This window comes from Sporothrix brasiliensis (genome assembly GCF_000820605.1).
Source record: "Sporothrix brasiliensis 5110 chromosome Unknown Cont21, whole genome shotgun sequence".
Lineage (NCBI taxonomy): Eukaryota > Fungi > Ascomycota > Sordariomycetes > Ophiostomatales > Ophiostomataceae > Sporothrix > Sporothrix brasiliensis.
In genome coordinates, this window is record NW_024467140.1 from 1,487,629 (window position 1) to 1,502,112 (window position 14,484).

General features: G+C 59.4%; 6 protein-coding genes across 6 annotated transcripts; 2 read left to right on the forward strand and 4 right to left on the reverse strand.

Moving 5' to 3' along the window:
* Positions 1 to 321: 321 nt before the first annotated feature.
* On the reverse strand, positions 322 to 1,350 carry SPBR_05150 (alpha-N-arabinofuranosidase; the record flags this gene model as incomplete). The annotated part of the gene is made up of 1 exon (XM_040763427.1): positions 322 to 1,350. The coding sequence occupies one exon, from the start codon at positions 1,348 to 1,350 to the stop codon at positions 322 to 324; it is 1,029 nt and encodes a 342-aa protein (XP_040615460.1).
* A 2,228-nt stretch (positions 1,351 to 3,578) lies between these two features.
* On the forward strand, positions 3,579 to 5,546 carry SPBR_04797 (uncharacterized protein; the record flags this gene model as incomplete). The annotated part of the gene is made up of 1 exon (XM_040763074.1): positions 3,579 to 5,546. One exon carries the CDS (start codon positions 3,579 to 3,581, stop codon positions 5,544 to 5,546), a length of 1,968 nt encoding a protein of 655 aa, XP_040615461.1.
* A 454-nt stretch (positions 5,547 to 6,000) lies between these two features.
* On the reverse strand, positions 6,001 to 6,843 carry SPBR_05242 (uncharacterized protein; the record flags this gene model as incomplete). The annotated part of the gene is made up of 1 exon (XM_040763519.1): positions 6,001 to 6,843. One exon carries the CDS (start codon positions 6,841 to 6,843, stop codon positions 6,001 to 6,003), a length of 843 nt encoding a protein of 280 aa, XP_040615462.1.
* A 549-nt stretch (positions 6,844 to 7,392) lies between these two features.
* SPBR_05338 (uncharacterized protein) lies at positions 7,393 to 7,987 on the reverse strand (the record flags this gene model as incomplete). The annotated part of the gene is made up of 2 exons (XM_040763615.1): positions 7,393 to 7,710; positions 7,778 to 7,987. 2 exons carry the CDS (start codon positions 7,985 to 7,987, stop codon positions 7,393 to 7,395), a joined length of 528 nt encoding a protein of 175 aa, XP_040615463.1.
* Positions 7,988 to 9,876: 1,889 nt separating this feature from the next.
* Positions 9,877 to 12,129, forward strand: SPBR_04738 (uncharacterized protein; the record flags this gene model as incomplete). The annotated part of the gene is made up of 1 exon (XM_040763015.1): positions 9,877 to 12,129. The coding sequence occupies one exon, from the start codon at positions 9,877 to 9,879 to the stop codon at positions 12,127 to 12,129; it is 2,253 nt and encodes a 750-aa protein (XP_040615464.1).
* Positions 12,130 to 12,601: 472 nt separating this feature from the next.
* On the reverse strand, positions 12,602 to 13,396 carry SPBR_05257 (uncharacterized protein; the record flags this gene model as incomplete). The annotated part of the gene is made up of 1 exon (XM_040763534.1): positions 12,602 to 13,396. One exon carries the CDS (start codon positions 13,394 to 13,396, stop codon positions 12,602 to 12,604), a length of 795 nt encoding a protein of 264 aa, XP_040615465.1.
* Positions 13,397 to 14,484: the final 1,088 nt, after the last annotated feature.

The window sequence follows — 14,484 nt, forward strand, 5'->3', positions numbered from 1 at the left end:
GGGCGGCCCGACGTCTTTATGCCATATGGTCCTTGTCTTTGTTTGCTCGCTTGCTCTCACTTACACGACGGGGTCTCCATATGGTGATGGTGCGGTTGCGTGATGCAGTAGCCATTATTGTGCCATCGATTAGCGGTGCAGACCAGCCGCCGCCAAACGCCAAACACCAAACGCCAAAGAGCCATTACAGCGTCATGTTCAATGTCATGTTCGCGGCAGTGCGAGATGCAAGTAAAACGCTGTATTTCTGTATTTCCGTTGTTCCATTCTATGCTAGTTTTTATTTTCGAAATCACTCCTGTCCTCCCCCCTTTAATGCCCCTACTTCTCCGGCTCCGAGACAATGTCGCCCGCGGCATTGTAGAAAATCTCCTTGACCTTGACCGAGCGCAGGTGCGTCACGCCGCCCGACAGCGACGAGTCGTGGTGGAACAGGTACCAGCGGCCCTCAAACTCGACCACCGAGTGGTGCGTTGTCCACCCGACGACGGGCTCGAGCATGCGGCCGCGGTAGGTGAAGGGGCCGTAGGGGCTCGTGCCCGTCGCGTAGCACAGGTAGTGCGTGTCGCCCGTCGAGTAGCTAAAGTAGTAGAGGCCGTTGCGCTTGTGCATCCAGGCCGCCTCAAAGAAGCGGCGGTCGTGGTCGTCGGCGGCAATCGGCTGGCCCGTCTCGGGCGCCAGGATCTGGATCGCGCGCACCGCCTCGGCCAGCCGGCCCATGTCGTCGGCCGCGAGGCGCACGACGCGCGGGCCCAGGGCGGCGACGCCCGCGCCGGACGGCTCCTTGGGCCCCAGCCAGCCGGCGTCGTAGGTCTCGGCGTTGCCGTCGCCGCGGCCGTCGGGGCCCTGGTAGCACTGCAGCTGGCCGCCCCAGAGGCCGCCAAAGTAGAGGTAGGCGGGCGCCTTGTCGCCCTCGACGGCCACGTCGTCGACCAGCACGGCCGGGTCGATGCTGTAGGAGCCCGGGATGTAGTCCGGGTCGGCCTTGAAGGGGCCCTCCGGGCGGTCGCCGCGGGCGACGCCAATGCGGAAGATGCCGTCCTTGTCGCGGGCCGGGAAGAAGAGGTAGTACACGCCGTCGCGGACGGCGGCGTCGGGCGCCCACAGCTGCTTGGAGGCCCAGGGCACGTCCTCGACCTTGAGCACGACGCCGTGGTCGGTGACGAGCGCCGGCGGGTCGATGGACGGCGTGCTGAAGACGTGGTAGTCGTTCATGTCGAACTGGTCGCCATTGTCGTTGAAGGCCACGTTGGACTCGCGGTCGTGCGACGGGTAGATGTAGATCTTGCCCTCGAAGACGTGAGCCGACGGGTCGGCCGTGTAGAGGTGCGTGATGAGCGGCGGCGGCATGTTGGCGGTAGTGCTGGGGTTCTGCTCAGAGTGTGGCCAATGCTGTGTCAATGTTGTGCAATGCTCCAGTTCCAAGGCAAAGACGTCACGGATGGGCGGCCACTGCTTTTAAGGATCCCTCGATCGTCCACCGCCTCGCCCAGCCGACCCTTCTTCACCTTTCCCCTTCCCGCCGCTGGCTCCTCGGCCGCGTCTTGTCCGGAGTGCAGCCCCGCGTTTCCGTGCGCTGGTGAAGAAAAAGCGTCGAGGAGACCACGCAAAACCCCCCCATTTCTCCAAAACAGCCCCATCGGCGTCGCTTGTCCTATTTAGCCCGTCCCCCGCCAGTGCATTTATCCATTTACCCTCCCGCGACCCAAGACTGCCTAGTCCACTATTTGCGGAGCTGCACGTCACTCTGGGCCTGCGGCGGTCTTGTCACGTTGTTTTGCCGCCGATGCGCCTACTGAGTCTTTCGAAATTCTCCTGTCCGATTAGCGCTGGGCCCTGACGAGCCCCCGACCTGGTATTCGGGTGGGGATCGGGCGGCTGTCATTGCCGGGGAGACGACAGGTTTCCGTCGAGGATATCGGTGACTGCCGGCGTCGATCCTGTGATTGTATGGAGTATGCAGAGCTCTGTAGTCGACGCCGACGTCGACGTCTTATGCCATAATCTCGGTGTCGAGTCAGTCCTCCGGTGCTCGCAGCCTGTGGCACATGGCAGTTGGCACTGACCAGACTAGCTAGGCTGGGCACGCAGCCATTAGGCCGTCTGCGACAAAGCAACAGGCGTATCGTGATCGTGTTATTTGTCGGTTGCTTCTTGAGGCTGGATCGCCGACTCAACTGAAGGCAGTGGACAGTGCATGCCCGATCACGAGTTCCTTATGTGTCCCGCTCCTTCTGTCTCCCGTTCCTTCTGTTTCCCGTGCCTTCCCTTATTTCAGCCGCTCTTTCTCCTCCACGAGTGTTATTGTCTAGGCTGCCTTGGTCGCTCTTTCTGCAGAGTGGATTATCGGAAAGCACCTGCTCAATGCGCACCGTACGTTGGCCTATCACAAGCCCCACAGCAAGCCACAAATTTGCGTCGCTCTTTCTTAATGGAGATTTACGTCGTACCACATACTCCATAGAACTGCAGGAAGGAGGCCTGGTGACACTGTCGTGGTGGCCCAGCAAGGCAGCCCTGTTTTAGCCCAGACACCGTTGCTGGCACAGGGCAGACACGATCCGTTGTCAGAGCTGCCGGCCGCTTCTCCTCTGCATGTGTTTGTCCAGCTTGTCGAGTTGTGTCTCTCCATCCCCTGCATGTGTCAGTATTCTGTCCAACGGCCTCCAGCGAACAAACTATTGTCTTGGTCTGAACAGCCACATTGCCGTCGACGCCACCAAATTGCAAAATTGCTCTCCTTTCGGAGCGAATCAAACGGCTCAGTCGTCTCGCGATGCATGCTCCTTTTCGGGCATCGTCGATTGCTGTGCAGCCGTCTCGAATGAGGCTCAACTGATGTCCGTCGACGGTATGTGGGTATGTGCGTCGTTCTGTGTCAGACAGCAAAGACAGCAGCAGCCAGACGGGCCAATGTTGGTCTCTTTCTACGGAGTAAATACCTCCCACTGGATGCATCCATTTCCGGACTTCCTCTCACATCGACCTCCCCACGCCGCTCCATCGCGTTCTAGACTCGTTTTGTCTTGATGGCTATGCCAATATTTGGCTCGCACTCTGGTTGGCCAGCCCGAAGCGAGAGTGACGAGCGATGCCCGTGCGGCTGAGAAAAGGAGAATCGGCATTGGGCAAACGACAAGGGACAGCAACCAAGAAAAGAAAAGAAAGACGACACGCTTCCGCGCCCATGCCACACAACACAGAGAATAGAAAATGCCTGGCCTGGTGCGGAATTCACAATGGTGGGCCGTGCCCGGTCATTTGGGCAAAGTCGAAGGAGACAAAGCTGAAAGAGACAAAGCCGAAAATGGAAATCAATAAAGGACGAGGCAGGCAAAGAGGAAGCCAACCAGAGATACCTGCACAACGCTGGTCCACAAGAGCCGCCCGTTATATACGACGCGGTATTCCTTCTCGCGTCGGTGACATGCTTTCCCACTCTGCTGTTGTTTCGACCTTCTGCCTTTTGTTTACTTTCCAATCTCACCATTGAGGCTGCCATCGTCCCATCCGACCGTCTTGGCATCCTTTCCCGCCCTTGGACCTTTCCACCCACACTTCACTGCACCCGCTCACCCATGCTGGTCCCTCCGGCTCCCACGGTGGCCGCGACGCTGGCCACGGCGGCCACGCTGACGCGGCTGCCGCAGCTGCCCGCCACCACGGCCTTTGCCGCGCGGATGCTCGAGCTGCGCCAGGACATCTCGACCAACTTTGCGAGCGCCGACCTGTCCTGCTTCGACTACATCGCCTCGCTCTCGTGTGACGGCGCGTACATCAGCTGCATCGACGGCGTCGAGTCCCAGTTCTACGGCCCCGACAATACGGCCACGAACAACGGTGCCTACTCGAAGCTGGGCAGCGGCATCTCGTCATGCTATTGCAACTACGGTGTGCAATACCTCAGCTGCTACTATTCGGCGCTCGGCAACGCCGCCTGCACGAGCTACTTTGGCACCTATGACTGGACGAGCTACGAGTCCTACTGGTTCCAGGACAACTGCGGCACCGTGCCGCCGACTCTTTTTGGCGGCGGCGGCGCCGGCAAGACCACGAAAGAATCGACGCCGCCGTCCGTCGTGTCGCTGGACCTGCAGTCCGTCCACGTCGTCACGGCCTCGTCGCAGCCGCCGCTGCCCGCGCTGACGTACGCGCCGCTCTTCCAGAGCACGGGCAGTCTGCTGCAGGACGAGTGTGCATCCACGCAGTTCACGCTCATCGAGGACAGCAACACCGTCTACTGGGCCGCCTACATCGGCTGCGCCAGCAACCAGCCGCAGTGCTGTCCCTGGACGGCGTCGTCCGAGTTCTTCGCGGCCACGGTCACAAAAGACACGACGGTGACCGTCACCGCCACCGGCACGCCTGGCGCCACCGGCACCAACGTCGCCCTCAATGCCTTTCCCCAGCCCGCCAACCGCGACCAGGGCGTCCTCAAGGCCTGCGCCTCCGACTACTACAGCATCTCGGGCCAGTGCTGCCCGAGCAACTACTGGCCGTTCACGCGCGACCTGGGCGGCCAGACGCCCTGCTACTCGTCGCTCCCCGCCGTCACCGAGGCGCCCACGCTCACAGCCGGGCTCGTCGGCGAGCCCACCAACACGCAGAAGCCCACCTCGGCCGTCGTCAACGTCGTCTGGGCCATGAGCTACCCGGTCGCGTCCAAGGGCGGCCTGTCCAAGGGCGCCATTGCCGGCATTGCCGTCGCCGCCGTTGTCGTCGTGGCCGCCCTCGCGGTGCTCAGCTTCTTTTTGTTCCGCGCGCGCCGCAAGAACAAGCAGCTGCAGACGCAGACACTGCAAGCCCCTGCTGGCCAGCTGGCGCCTCCACAGGCGGTCGCCCCCGGGGGTGGCGTTGTCGCCGGCGCGGCGGCCGTACCGCTGGTCTACGACGCCGACAAGCCGCAGGGCATGGCCCAGGTGCCGCCGGCTGGTGGCTATGTGTACCCCCAGCAGCAGTATCCCCAGCAGCAGTATGCACAGCCGGGATTCCCCCAGCAGGGCTATGCCCAAGCGGGCTACGTCCAGCCAGGCTACGCCGACCCGCGCGCCAGCCTGGCGCCCTCGTCGGCCACGCCCGCGTCCCAGCTCGTGTCGCAGACGACCGGCACCACCAATGTGAGCGAGCTGAGCACGCAAGCGCTTGTCGGTGGTGGTGGTGGTGCGCCGAGCCCGGCGCCGATCGTCGAGGCCGACGAGTCCGCCGCAGCAGCCTACCATCAACAACTGCAACAGCAGCAGCAGCAGCAGCAACAACAGCAGCAGTACCACCAGCAGTACTACCAAGCACCGGGCCAGGTTCCCGGTCAGCCGCCCCTCGCTCCCCAGCCTGGCTATGCGGCGGTGGCTGGGCAGCCCGTCTACGGTCAGCCTCAGCCACAGCAACAGCCACTGCAGGCGGGCGTGTACGAGGCCGGTGATGGGCAGCCGGCACCTGTTGGCCCGGTCGAAGTGGCGTCCCCGGACACCAGCGGCGGTGCGCTTCCACCGACGGCGTCGACAGAACAGCCTCCCCACCCTGTGCATCCAGACGGTCATCCGTCGTGATGAGATTGGTTCGAGTTGGGGGGTTTCACGGATGTCGGATAATGAGAGAATGAGTAGAGAAACAACGACGTGTAATTGATCTATGATTTTATATCCGTGGAAGACTTTACGATAATGCCTGTGTCATCATATGTAGTCGTCACAAAGAGACAACTTGCCGTCTTGCCCTGCTCCGTCTGTTGTTTATGTCTTTGACACTGCAAGTCCTGGAACGGACAATCTGACAGCGGGCACGGACACCGTCAGGGCCTGCCCCTGGCGATACTGAGCAGCGATATGCACAATGCTGCTCGAAAGGACGCTTTTGTTTATTCGTGACCACGTCTATGGAATGGACACTGCAGTGTGTTGCCATCCTAGCAAAGCAACGTCATATCGTGTACGGAGGACCCAGCGGTCGACTTGGCTCGGCTTCTTCCTTGTATCAAGAGGCACAACATTGCTCTGCATGTCTTCATCTCGCCGCATGTGCGCCCTCTGCCTCCTCGATAGCCTTGAGAGCGTACATCTTGACGGGCAGCAGCTCTGCCTCGGGCGGGAACCCGCGCTGCAGCTCGGACCGCACCAGGCGGAAGCCGGCCCTGGCGAAGATGGTTTGGAACGACGTTTCGGATCTAGATGTGTCAGCGCGGTCTTTCAAGCATACACCAGCCGGCAGGGACAGGTCCAGGTCGCACCTCGTCACGCTGCTGTCCTGCGCGTCAAAGTCGTCGACGCCCGTGGTCGTCAGGTTCTCCTTGACGACGACGAGGCCCGTGCCGGGCGCCAGGACCGTGCGACACCGCCGCAGGTACGCGACAAACTGGTCGTCGTTGAGGTAGCCCGTGCACCACTGCGTCCACACCAGGCCGTACACCGGCAGCCCCGGCGCCGCCCCGCCGTCGACGCTGTCCGCCTCCGGCGCCCACCCCTCGAGCCCCGTGTTGAAGACGCGCCGCACGCCCGGCTTGCCCGCGAGGGCCGCCGTGAACTTGGCCACGGGCTCAATCACGTCGACCTCGTCGGCCACGTCCAGCAGCAAGCCCTCGGTGACGCGGCCGATGCCCGCGCCGCCCTCGAGCGCCCGCGCGACCCGGCGCAGCCCCCGGCCCTCGGTGCGCCCAATGCCCAGCTTGGCCAGAAAGGTGCGCGAGCCGCGCAGGTCGGCGCGCGACACAAACGCAAAGCCGCCGAGCATGCCGTGGTCGTCGGCGCTGATGGATTCCCAGTAGCGCTTGGCGTCGGCATTGTTGACGCGGGCCTCGGGCGCGTCCTCGGACGAGGTGCCTCGCGGTGGCGGTGCGTGTTCGTCGGCCATCTCGCAGTGTATTGTATTGGTCGTGAGAGGTAGATTGACCATGCGCGGCAGATGCAGCATCAACGCCCCGCGTGCCGCGACCGCTCCCTGCGATAGCGCCCCACTCTTGCGCCGTCACCGCCAACTACGGCTGTAAGTAATGCACGTGATAGTGCACGTGCAGTTCCAATGTCATCGCATCGACGTACGGCGTCACTGGTGATGTTGTTGGAACAATACATGAGAATTCAGCTTACACACATATTTTGACGTCAACGTAGCGGGCGTGGATGATGATTCCAACCCATTATCATGGACGGTTAATGGTGGTGTGCGATACTTTGGTACACGCCTTTGACGAGGAGCCTATTTACATGACATTTATGAAATGAGTTTTTTGTTGCTGGACAACGGTACTTCAGACCTGTTTTCCAGCTGGCATAGTGGTAGCGGTCTAGTTCCTACAGTTTTTTTACTTTTTCAGATTTTATTTTTGGATATTTCCTCCGGCTCATTTTCCAGAGTCATGAATCATGAATTTTTGACATACGTCCTGCCACAAGGACTCTGTCAAATAATCAACGACCCGCCATTGGAATGCGCCATGGTGCCCGTCACGAAGCGGTCCTTCATCAGCCACAGGTAGGCCTCGGCCACGTCTTCGGGACGGCCCATGGCGCCGACGGGCAGACGCTTTTCCATGTCGGCAAAGAAGTGGTCGCGCTGCTCGTCGGGCAGCACCTTCCACAGGTCCGTCTTGACCATACCCGGCAGCACCGTGTTGACGCGCACAAGGGCCATGTCGATGGCCAGCCCCTTGGTCAGGGCCTCGGTGCCGCCCGTGAAAAAGACGACGACGGACCAGTTGGGCGGCGGCAGCTCCGAGGCCTGGCCCGACGTGAAGGTGAGGGAGGAGGCGGGCCTCCACGTCCCCCGACGCCAGGTCGCACCGGACGCCCTGGACGCCCTGGACCGCTCCTGCGGGGCCATACTGTGCCGCCAAGGTGCGGACGGCCGTGTCGATGCGGGCTTGTGTCGACGAAGCCACCGTGACGCGGGCCCCGTCCGCCAGGGCACCCTCGGCAACGGCGTAGCCAATGCTCGACGTGCCGCCGATGACGAGGACGTGGCGGTCCTGGAGCTTTTTGAACGCAGAGGGAGCCATGGGGGGAGGGGTGGCAGGTGATTTATTTACTTTCTTGTATTGTATTGTGTTTTTTTTTTTTTTTTTTTTTTTTTTGTCTACATTCTACAGAGTCGCCGAGACGAGACAGTTTACTTATATCACGCAGTCCTTGCTTCTGGACATCCTATTGCTTGTTTATTTCCTTGCATCTGATTGTTGATTTTAAACACCGCTCTTAAACACCGGTAAAATCAAGGGGCCGCGTGCGGTTCGCCGAGATTTAGTTGTTATGTCCGGAGCTGCCGTCTTCCTCGCGCTGTTTCTCCTCGCGCCCATCCCCTCGCGCCTTTCCTCCTGTCTTTTGCTAGCACGCGATGGACTTAAAGGACAACATCCGGACGCGCGCCATTGCGAAGCGAAGGGTGCCCGGTTAGCTTCCTCTTTTGGCATTAAAACGTAAAGACTATGTCCGGTCCGACATTTTGCTTATTAACTCTTCTGTTGACCTCGTGGGAGAAGGAGAATTGACAACGCATTTAGAAAAGCACTAGGTGCTCAGTTGCTCGAGCCCTGTCTTGTTCGTACGTCGCGCAACAAAATCGGTGTCAGGGCCCTCCACTGCACGGACATTCTTCTACATCTCGCGGACTGGACGCTGACCAGACATCAAGACTAAGCATTTGGCAGTGCTGCAAACGGAAAAGGTAGAACGTGTAAGCGACGGGACTTTATAGATCAGAACGCGAATTCTGGTACTTGAGACAGCTGTCGAAGAAACTACACAATAATACAGTCAACAGTCGGACACTTTTTCCCAATGTTTATTCAGCTGCGGAGTCTCCCTGTACGTCCTACGCGTAGTCGAAATGTGCACCTAGCCGTTGTCATGCATCTGTATAGCGTCCAACGCTATTTCCACTGCAGCACGTTACAGAGTCGTTTCTCATCACTCGTTCCCAAATCCTTCCTCTTCCTACCCCTCCCACTCCTCACGCCTCACGCCTCACACCTCACGCCCTCTCGAATGTGCTTTCCTGCAGCTGCATCTCTGCCTCCCCTCCCCTCTTGTGTTCCGATGCCCCCACTCGCCTCGTTTGCTCGTTTGCCGTATTTCCCACTCTCTCTTGTGTGTGTAACGCCACACTGCACCAACAGACAATACGACTGTGCAGCTGCAGGCAGCCGTTCTTTTCGTATCCGCTCATGCACTCGACACTGCTCTCGACGGCTGCGAGGCGATGTGAGTGGGCACCGTTTTGTTTGGTGGCGCTGTGACGACTGACTTGATTTGTTCGTGCCGAGCACCTCTTTTCTCTTCTCTTTTCTTTCTATGTATTTGTTTTTATTTTTTATTTTTTGCTTTGCTTGGGGGGTTGCCGCAGCTGCAGCGGATAAGGTCACCGCTGTTTTGCTGCTACTGCTTGGGCGCTGGGCAGAAAAAAGCAACCATGTCCTACGTGCTCATTTCGGCATGCATTGTTCTCAGCTTTGTCCTGCACGTTGCCGAACGCCTGTACTTGACGGCACGCTGTTCCACGGGAGTCTGCAGAAGACAGACGCAGCTGGCCCGGAAAGGACAGAAACAGAAAGCCATTACGACGTACGGAGGGCAAGATGAGACGTGAGACGAGGGACACGAGCCGACGAAAGGAATTCCTCTTTGTCAGTTCTTTTATCTTCTTCTTCTTCTGCTTGGCGCACGCTGGTGTCTCCCTGCCCTTCCATGATCCTACGTTCTGGTCCTCTACGACATCCGACAAAACTATCCTACTTGGCCTCCAGTTTGACCATCATCATTTTCAGCCAGTAAACATTGCTGCGAGGCTGGAGAGGTCCGTCTGTTTTGCCAACATCAACCCGTCTTGCCTTTCGCACGATTCACTATTTTCCGAGCGGGCGATTTGCCGTACACGCTGGGCAAGACAAACATGGACGAGCTGCATACACCATGGAGCCCCCGTGCGGTCAAGAGAGAGCGCATGGCCAGCATCGAAGCCGCGGCCAGCGCTGCGAGATCCGAAGGCAGTGAGGCATCGCTTCCGGGCGATGCGTCGCCCATACGGCCGCCGACACCGGTGGCGTGCCCGCTGCGGTCCGTCGAGATGGACGGGCTCGACCGCAGGGTGACGAGTGACGTGCAGAGCATCAAGCAAGAGGTCGAGCTGGCCAGCCAGCGGCAGGATACGGGATGGCAACAGACACTGAGAGCGGCAAAGGAGGAAATCGAACACGACGCGGCCAGCAGCGTCAAGCAGGAGGACCGAGCCATCCGGTTTCCGAACCTAGTACAGCCGCCACATCGTCCTCCTCCTCCCGCAGAGGATACTTTGCACGCTCGGCCGCAACCTCAGCAGCGCATCGAGTCGCTTGTGCCGTGGCAAGCCGCTCCTCGACCGGAGCAAGAGCCAAATGTCGTCCATCATCGCGACGGAGAACAACTGCCATCCGCCCTGTACAATGACCAGCAGCAAGATGGTCCGCAGACCCGAGGATCCTTTCGACTACCAGGTTTTGCAAGACACAGCAGGTCGCCAGAGCCATCGTGGCAGCGTCCACACGGCGACTACGGGGCGGGCACATCGTTCTCGCCGCCATATCCGCGGCCGATCCGATATGTGGACTTGTCACAGAACTTCCCAGCACCGCGTCGACAGGCACCACAGAGCGATGCACCGCCTCAACAACAGCAACAACAACAGCAACAACAGTGGCCACGCGATTCACAGCAGCATGCTCGGTCTGCCCATTCACCCGAGCGGCAACAAGACGAGCGACAGCGCACAGAGCCCCAGCCAGACCCGCGACGCAACGACGCCGACGGCGACATACGCACTGCGTCTCAACTCGGCCCGGAGCAGCCGGCTCCGCCAAAGAGAAAGCGGAGAGCCGGCGGTGAATCGACGGCGGGACAGAAGAGGACCAGAACGGGACGGGCTCGTGGCCGAACCCAGAACGACGCTGCGCCGGGTCGCAGCCTGCCACTGTCTGGGTCCGCCCGGCAGCAAAACCACTCGACGCGCGAGCTGCGGCCCAACGACAACGTCATCCGGTTCGGCCTCGACGTCTGGTTCCACGGGCCCAAGTCGACCCTCTCGCCGCTGACAACGGACGCGCTTGCCTCGAGCTTCGACAACACCGTCTCCTTTTCGGGAGGCGGGTCCTTTACGTTTACGTCAGTACCGGCGGCGGCGGCACCCGGTCTCGCTCCGGCGAACGCGGCAGGCACCACAACAACTGCGACGCCGGACGGCGCGAGCACCGCAGCCACGACCGCGGCTGCCACGGACGTAGCGACCGCCATGAGCAGTGCGGTAACCAGCGCAGTCACCCGTGCCGTGGCTGCGGGGATGACACATGCGGCCGGACATGCCGACTTTGCGCGCCCCGGCGACACGTCCGACACCGCTGGCCACCGGCGCCGTCGCAGCGGCTCCGCGGCCCACGACCGCGCCGCGTGGCGGGCCCATCGGCTGCAGGAACAGCACGACCGGCTGCGGCAGGCCAACGAGCAGCGGATGCAGGACTACGAGGAGGACGTGCGGCAGCAGACCATGCGGCGCGTGGCGCACGAGGTCGAGCAGCGACAACGCATGCGGGGCTGGCGCTGGGACCGCGATCCGCGCGGTCTTGTCTTGTCGCCGGGGCAGGCGACGACATTCCAGGCGTCCCAAGCGCCCCGAGCATCCCAGGCGTCCCAAATACCACCCATGGCAACAAGCTCTCTGTCCTCGCCTCCCATCAACAGCATGTCCGGGCAGCTCCTCCAACCTGGCCCTGCGGCCTATTCACCACCGGTTGCTGCCTATGAGCACCCTCCTCCTGCTGCTGCTGCTGCCGGGGCAGCAATGCCCGCAACCTCCTTTGTGCAAAGCGACCGCCCGTACGGCAACGGCATGCAGCGCGATGGCTGGCCGTTCATGCCGCCGCCCCAGGCCGGGCCGCCAACGCAGTCGCCGTCGTCGCCCGAGACGCCGCAGTTTTACAACACCGCCGGAGAATACACCCACCAGCCCGGCCGGTCGCTTCTTGGGACTGCTCGACCGGCTTGGACGGCGGTGCGGGAGGGCCCGACGGCAGAGGAGGCGCAGCGGCAAGGAGCCGTCGGGCTGGGAAATCCGTGCTATTGCGACGATTGCCGTGGGGCAAGCAATCAGTACGGCAGCAATGGAAGGCCCAGCTAGGCATGCTTGAGATGGAGAGCAATCGCTGTTGTGTTCAAAAGTGGTTGTCTTGCGTTCGGTCTTATGGCTGCGAAGATAGAAACACGTTCATAGTTCATAGTCACGATTCAGATTGACAGATGCAGAGTGAAAAGAGTGGAAGCAATTTGTTATACAAACTAGACTGAACAATATAAAAGGAAACCAGAAAACCAGATACCAGAAAACCAGAAACCAGAAACCAGAAGACCAGAAGACAAGATCCACAATCCAAAAAATCGAAAGCCATCCAAAACACAACCTAAATTTCCCTTTTTTTGTGATATATTGTAGATTTTTTATTGTTTTTGGCATTGTGGGACCCGGATGAGGATGCCACTGTTTATTTTGTCCGTTGGGAGGTTTTATGTTTTTTTTAAGAAGTTTTTTTTTTATATTTTTTTTGTCTCGACGTCAACTTTTTTCCGCTTGGGCCTTTTCTTGCTCCAAGCGACTAGTGATGTCGAGTGACCAGGGCGCGCAGGCCGCGGCGAAAAACCGCTCCGAGGGCCCGCAACGACACGCAGCCCTCGCCAAACTCGAAGGAGTGCAGCGAGGAGCAGGTCAGCGAGCCGGCGGACGCGGCCGAGGGCGAGCGGGCCAGCACGACGCCCTCCTGTGCCGCAAAGTACGCCCACTCGTCCTCGCCAGCGACAAGCGCGCCATCGGAGAGGTCGCTGAGCACCGAAGACGCATCCGAGGCAGCGTCGTCCTCGTCAGCGACATGTGCATCTGCCTCGGGCGCCTCAGGCTCCTCAGGCTCCGTCTCCTCTGGAATGGTCAAGAGGTCAGGCTTGACAGTGGTGCGCGGCACCACAGAGTGGCGCTCGCCCTTGGTGGTGCGACGCACGCTGTGCTGGTCCTCGTAATCACGAATCTGCTGCGCGCGCAGCTCCATCATGGAGCGGAAGGCGCGCGCGTTGTGGACATAGAAGTAGCCGTCCACAGCAGCATCGTGCTCCTGCGCCTCGTCGCTGCTGACTGAGCCAGACACGACGGGCGTCATGGGCTGGGCAGGCGCCTGAGGCACCTCAGGAGCCTGGTGAGCAAAGGGCATGACGAGCATCTGCGCCAGAATGACATCTGGGCGGGAGAGGATGCTCGCGCTGCTGCCCTCGCTGGTCTGAGGCGTGGCCTCGTCGCCGCCGACCTCGGAGCCGTGGCCAGAGAAGTTGATGTGGAGGGGTCCACGGTGGCTGCTTCTCGCCGCCTTCTCTTTCTTGCCAAAAAGGCGCGAAGGGAAGTGCATTTTGAAAGTTGTGTGATTTGTAGGGTTGTAGGGTTGTAGGGTTGAAGGGTTGTAAGAAAAACCAAAGTCAGGTGTCAAGGGTTTGAACAAGTAAGTCAGTAAGAGAGTAGCAGACGAACTTGGAACGAGACGATCAACTTTTTGTTTCCTTGGGAGAGAAGGAAGAGAAGAAGACGCACCTTGGGAGGGAACGAGGCCGGCTTTATATAGACAAAAGACGAGGGCGTCAACTCATCGCCCTCGGTACGTACATCTAGCTTATGATGCATGCCAGCGTCCCAAAACCAAAGCAATGACGATGCCGATGACGATGCATCGTCATCTCTCTGCACTAGAAGCAGACAGAACCAAAACGGTGCCTCATGACAGGGACGTGTGTAAGGACATCGGCGTCATCATGGCCTCCAGATTCGTTACTGATCGCACTGGCTCCTCGATGCAGCTAATTTGGGCGCTCGTGACGACATACAACATTTGAGCATCGCACTGGCTCCTCGATGCAGCTAATTTGGGCGCTCGTGACGACATACAACATTTGAGCAGAGACCTTTCGACATGACGTACGAATGCACATACTTGAATCCTCACCCATGCTTTAATATCTGATATGATCATTATACATGTAGACATGTAGACGTCTGCGATACCCCATCTTGTTTCCCGACATACGCACCTGTCGAGGGACTCTGTAGATCACTATCTTCCATCGCATCTCAGGTCGCCATTTCACTCTCCGTTGTTCTTTCTTATTTTGTGCTTCCTAGTATCTTCGATTTCATGCTTAAACAAAAGGCTACTACAGAAAGAAGCTGCGATTTATTTTACTTTACACGCAACACAATCTTTCTTCCATTTTAAGCGCCGAGATGATACGGAGAAAAGCGCGAATCAGAAACGAGGACGGCCACGCACGCAAACGACACCAGAACCCAATGGAAACAAAAATGACGAGTAAAATGAATAAACCAACAGCAACATTACTCGCAATACTCTGGTTTGGTCCGTCGTGACGAGCACAGAGACGTTTCATGACTGGATGATGTGACGTCCCCCTGTAAGCGGGGTTTCCCAAATAGGAAATTTATTTA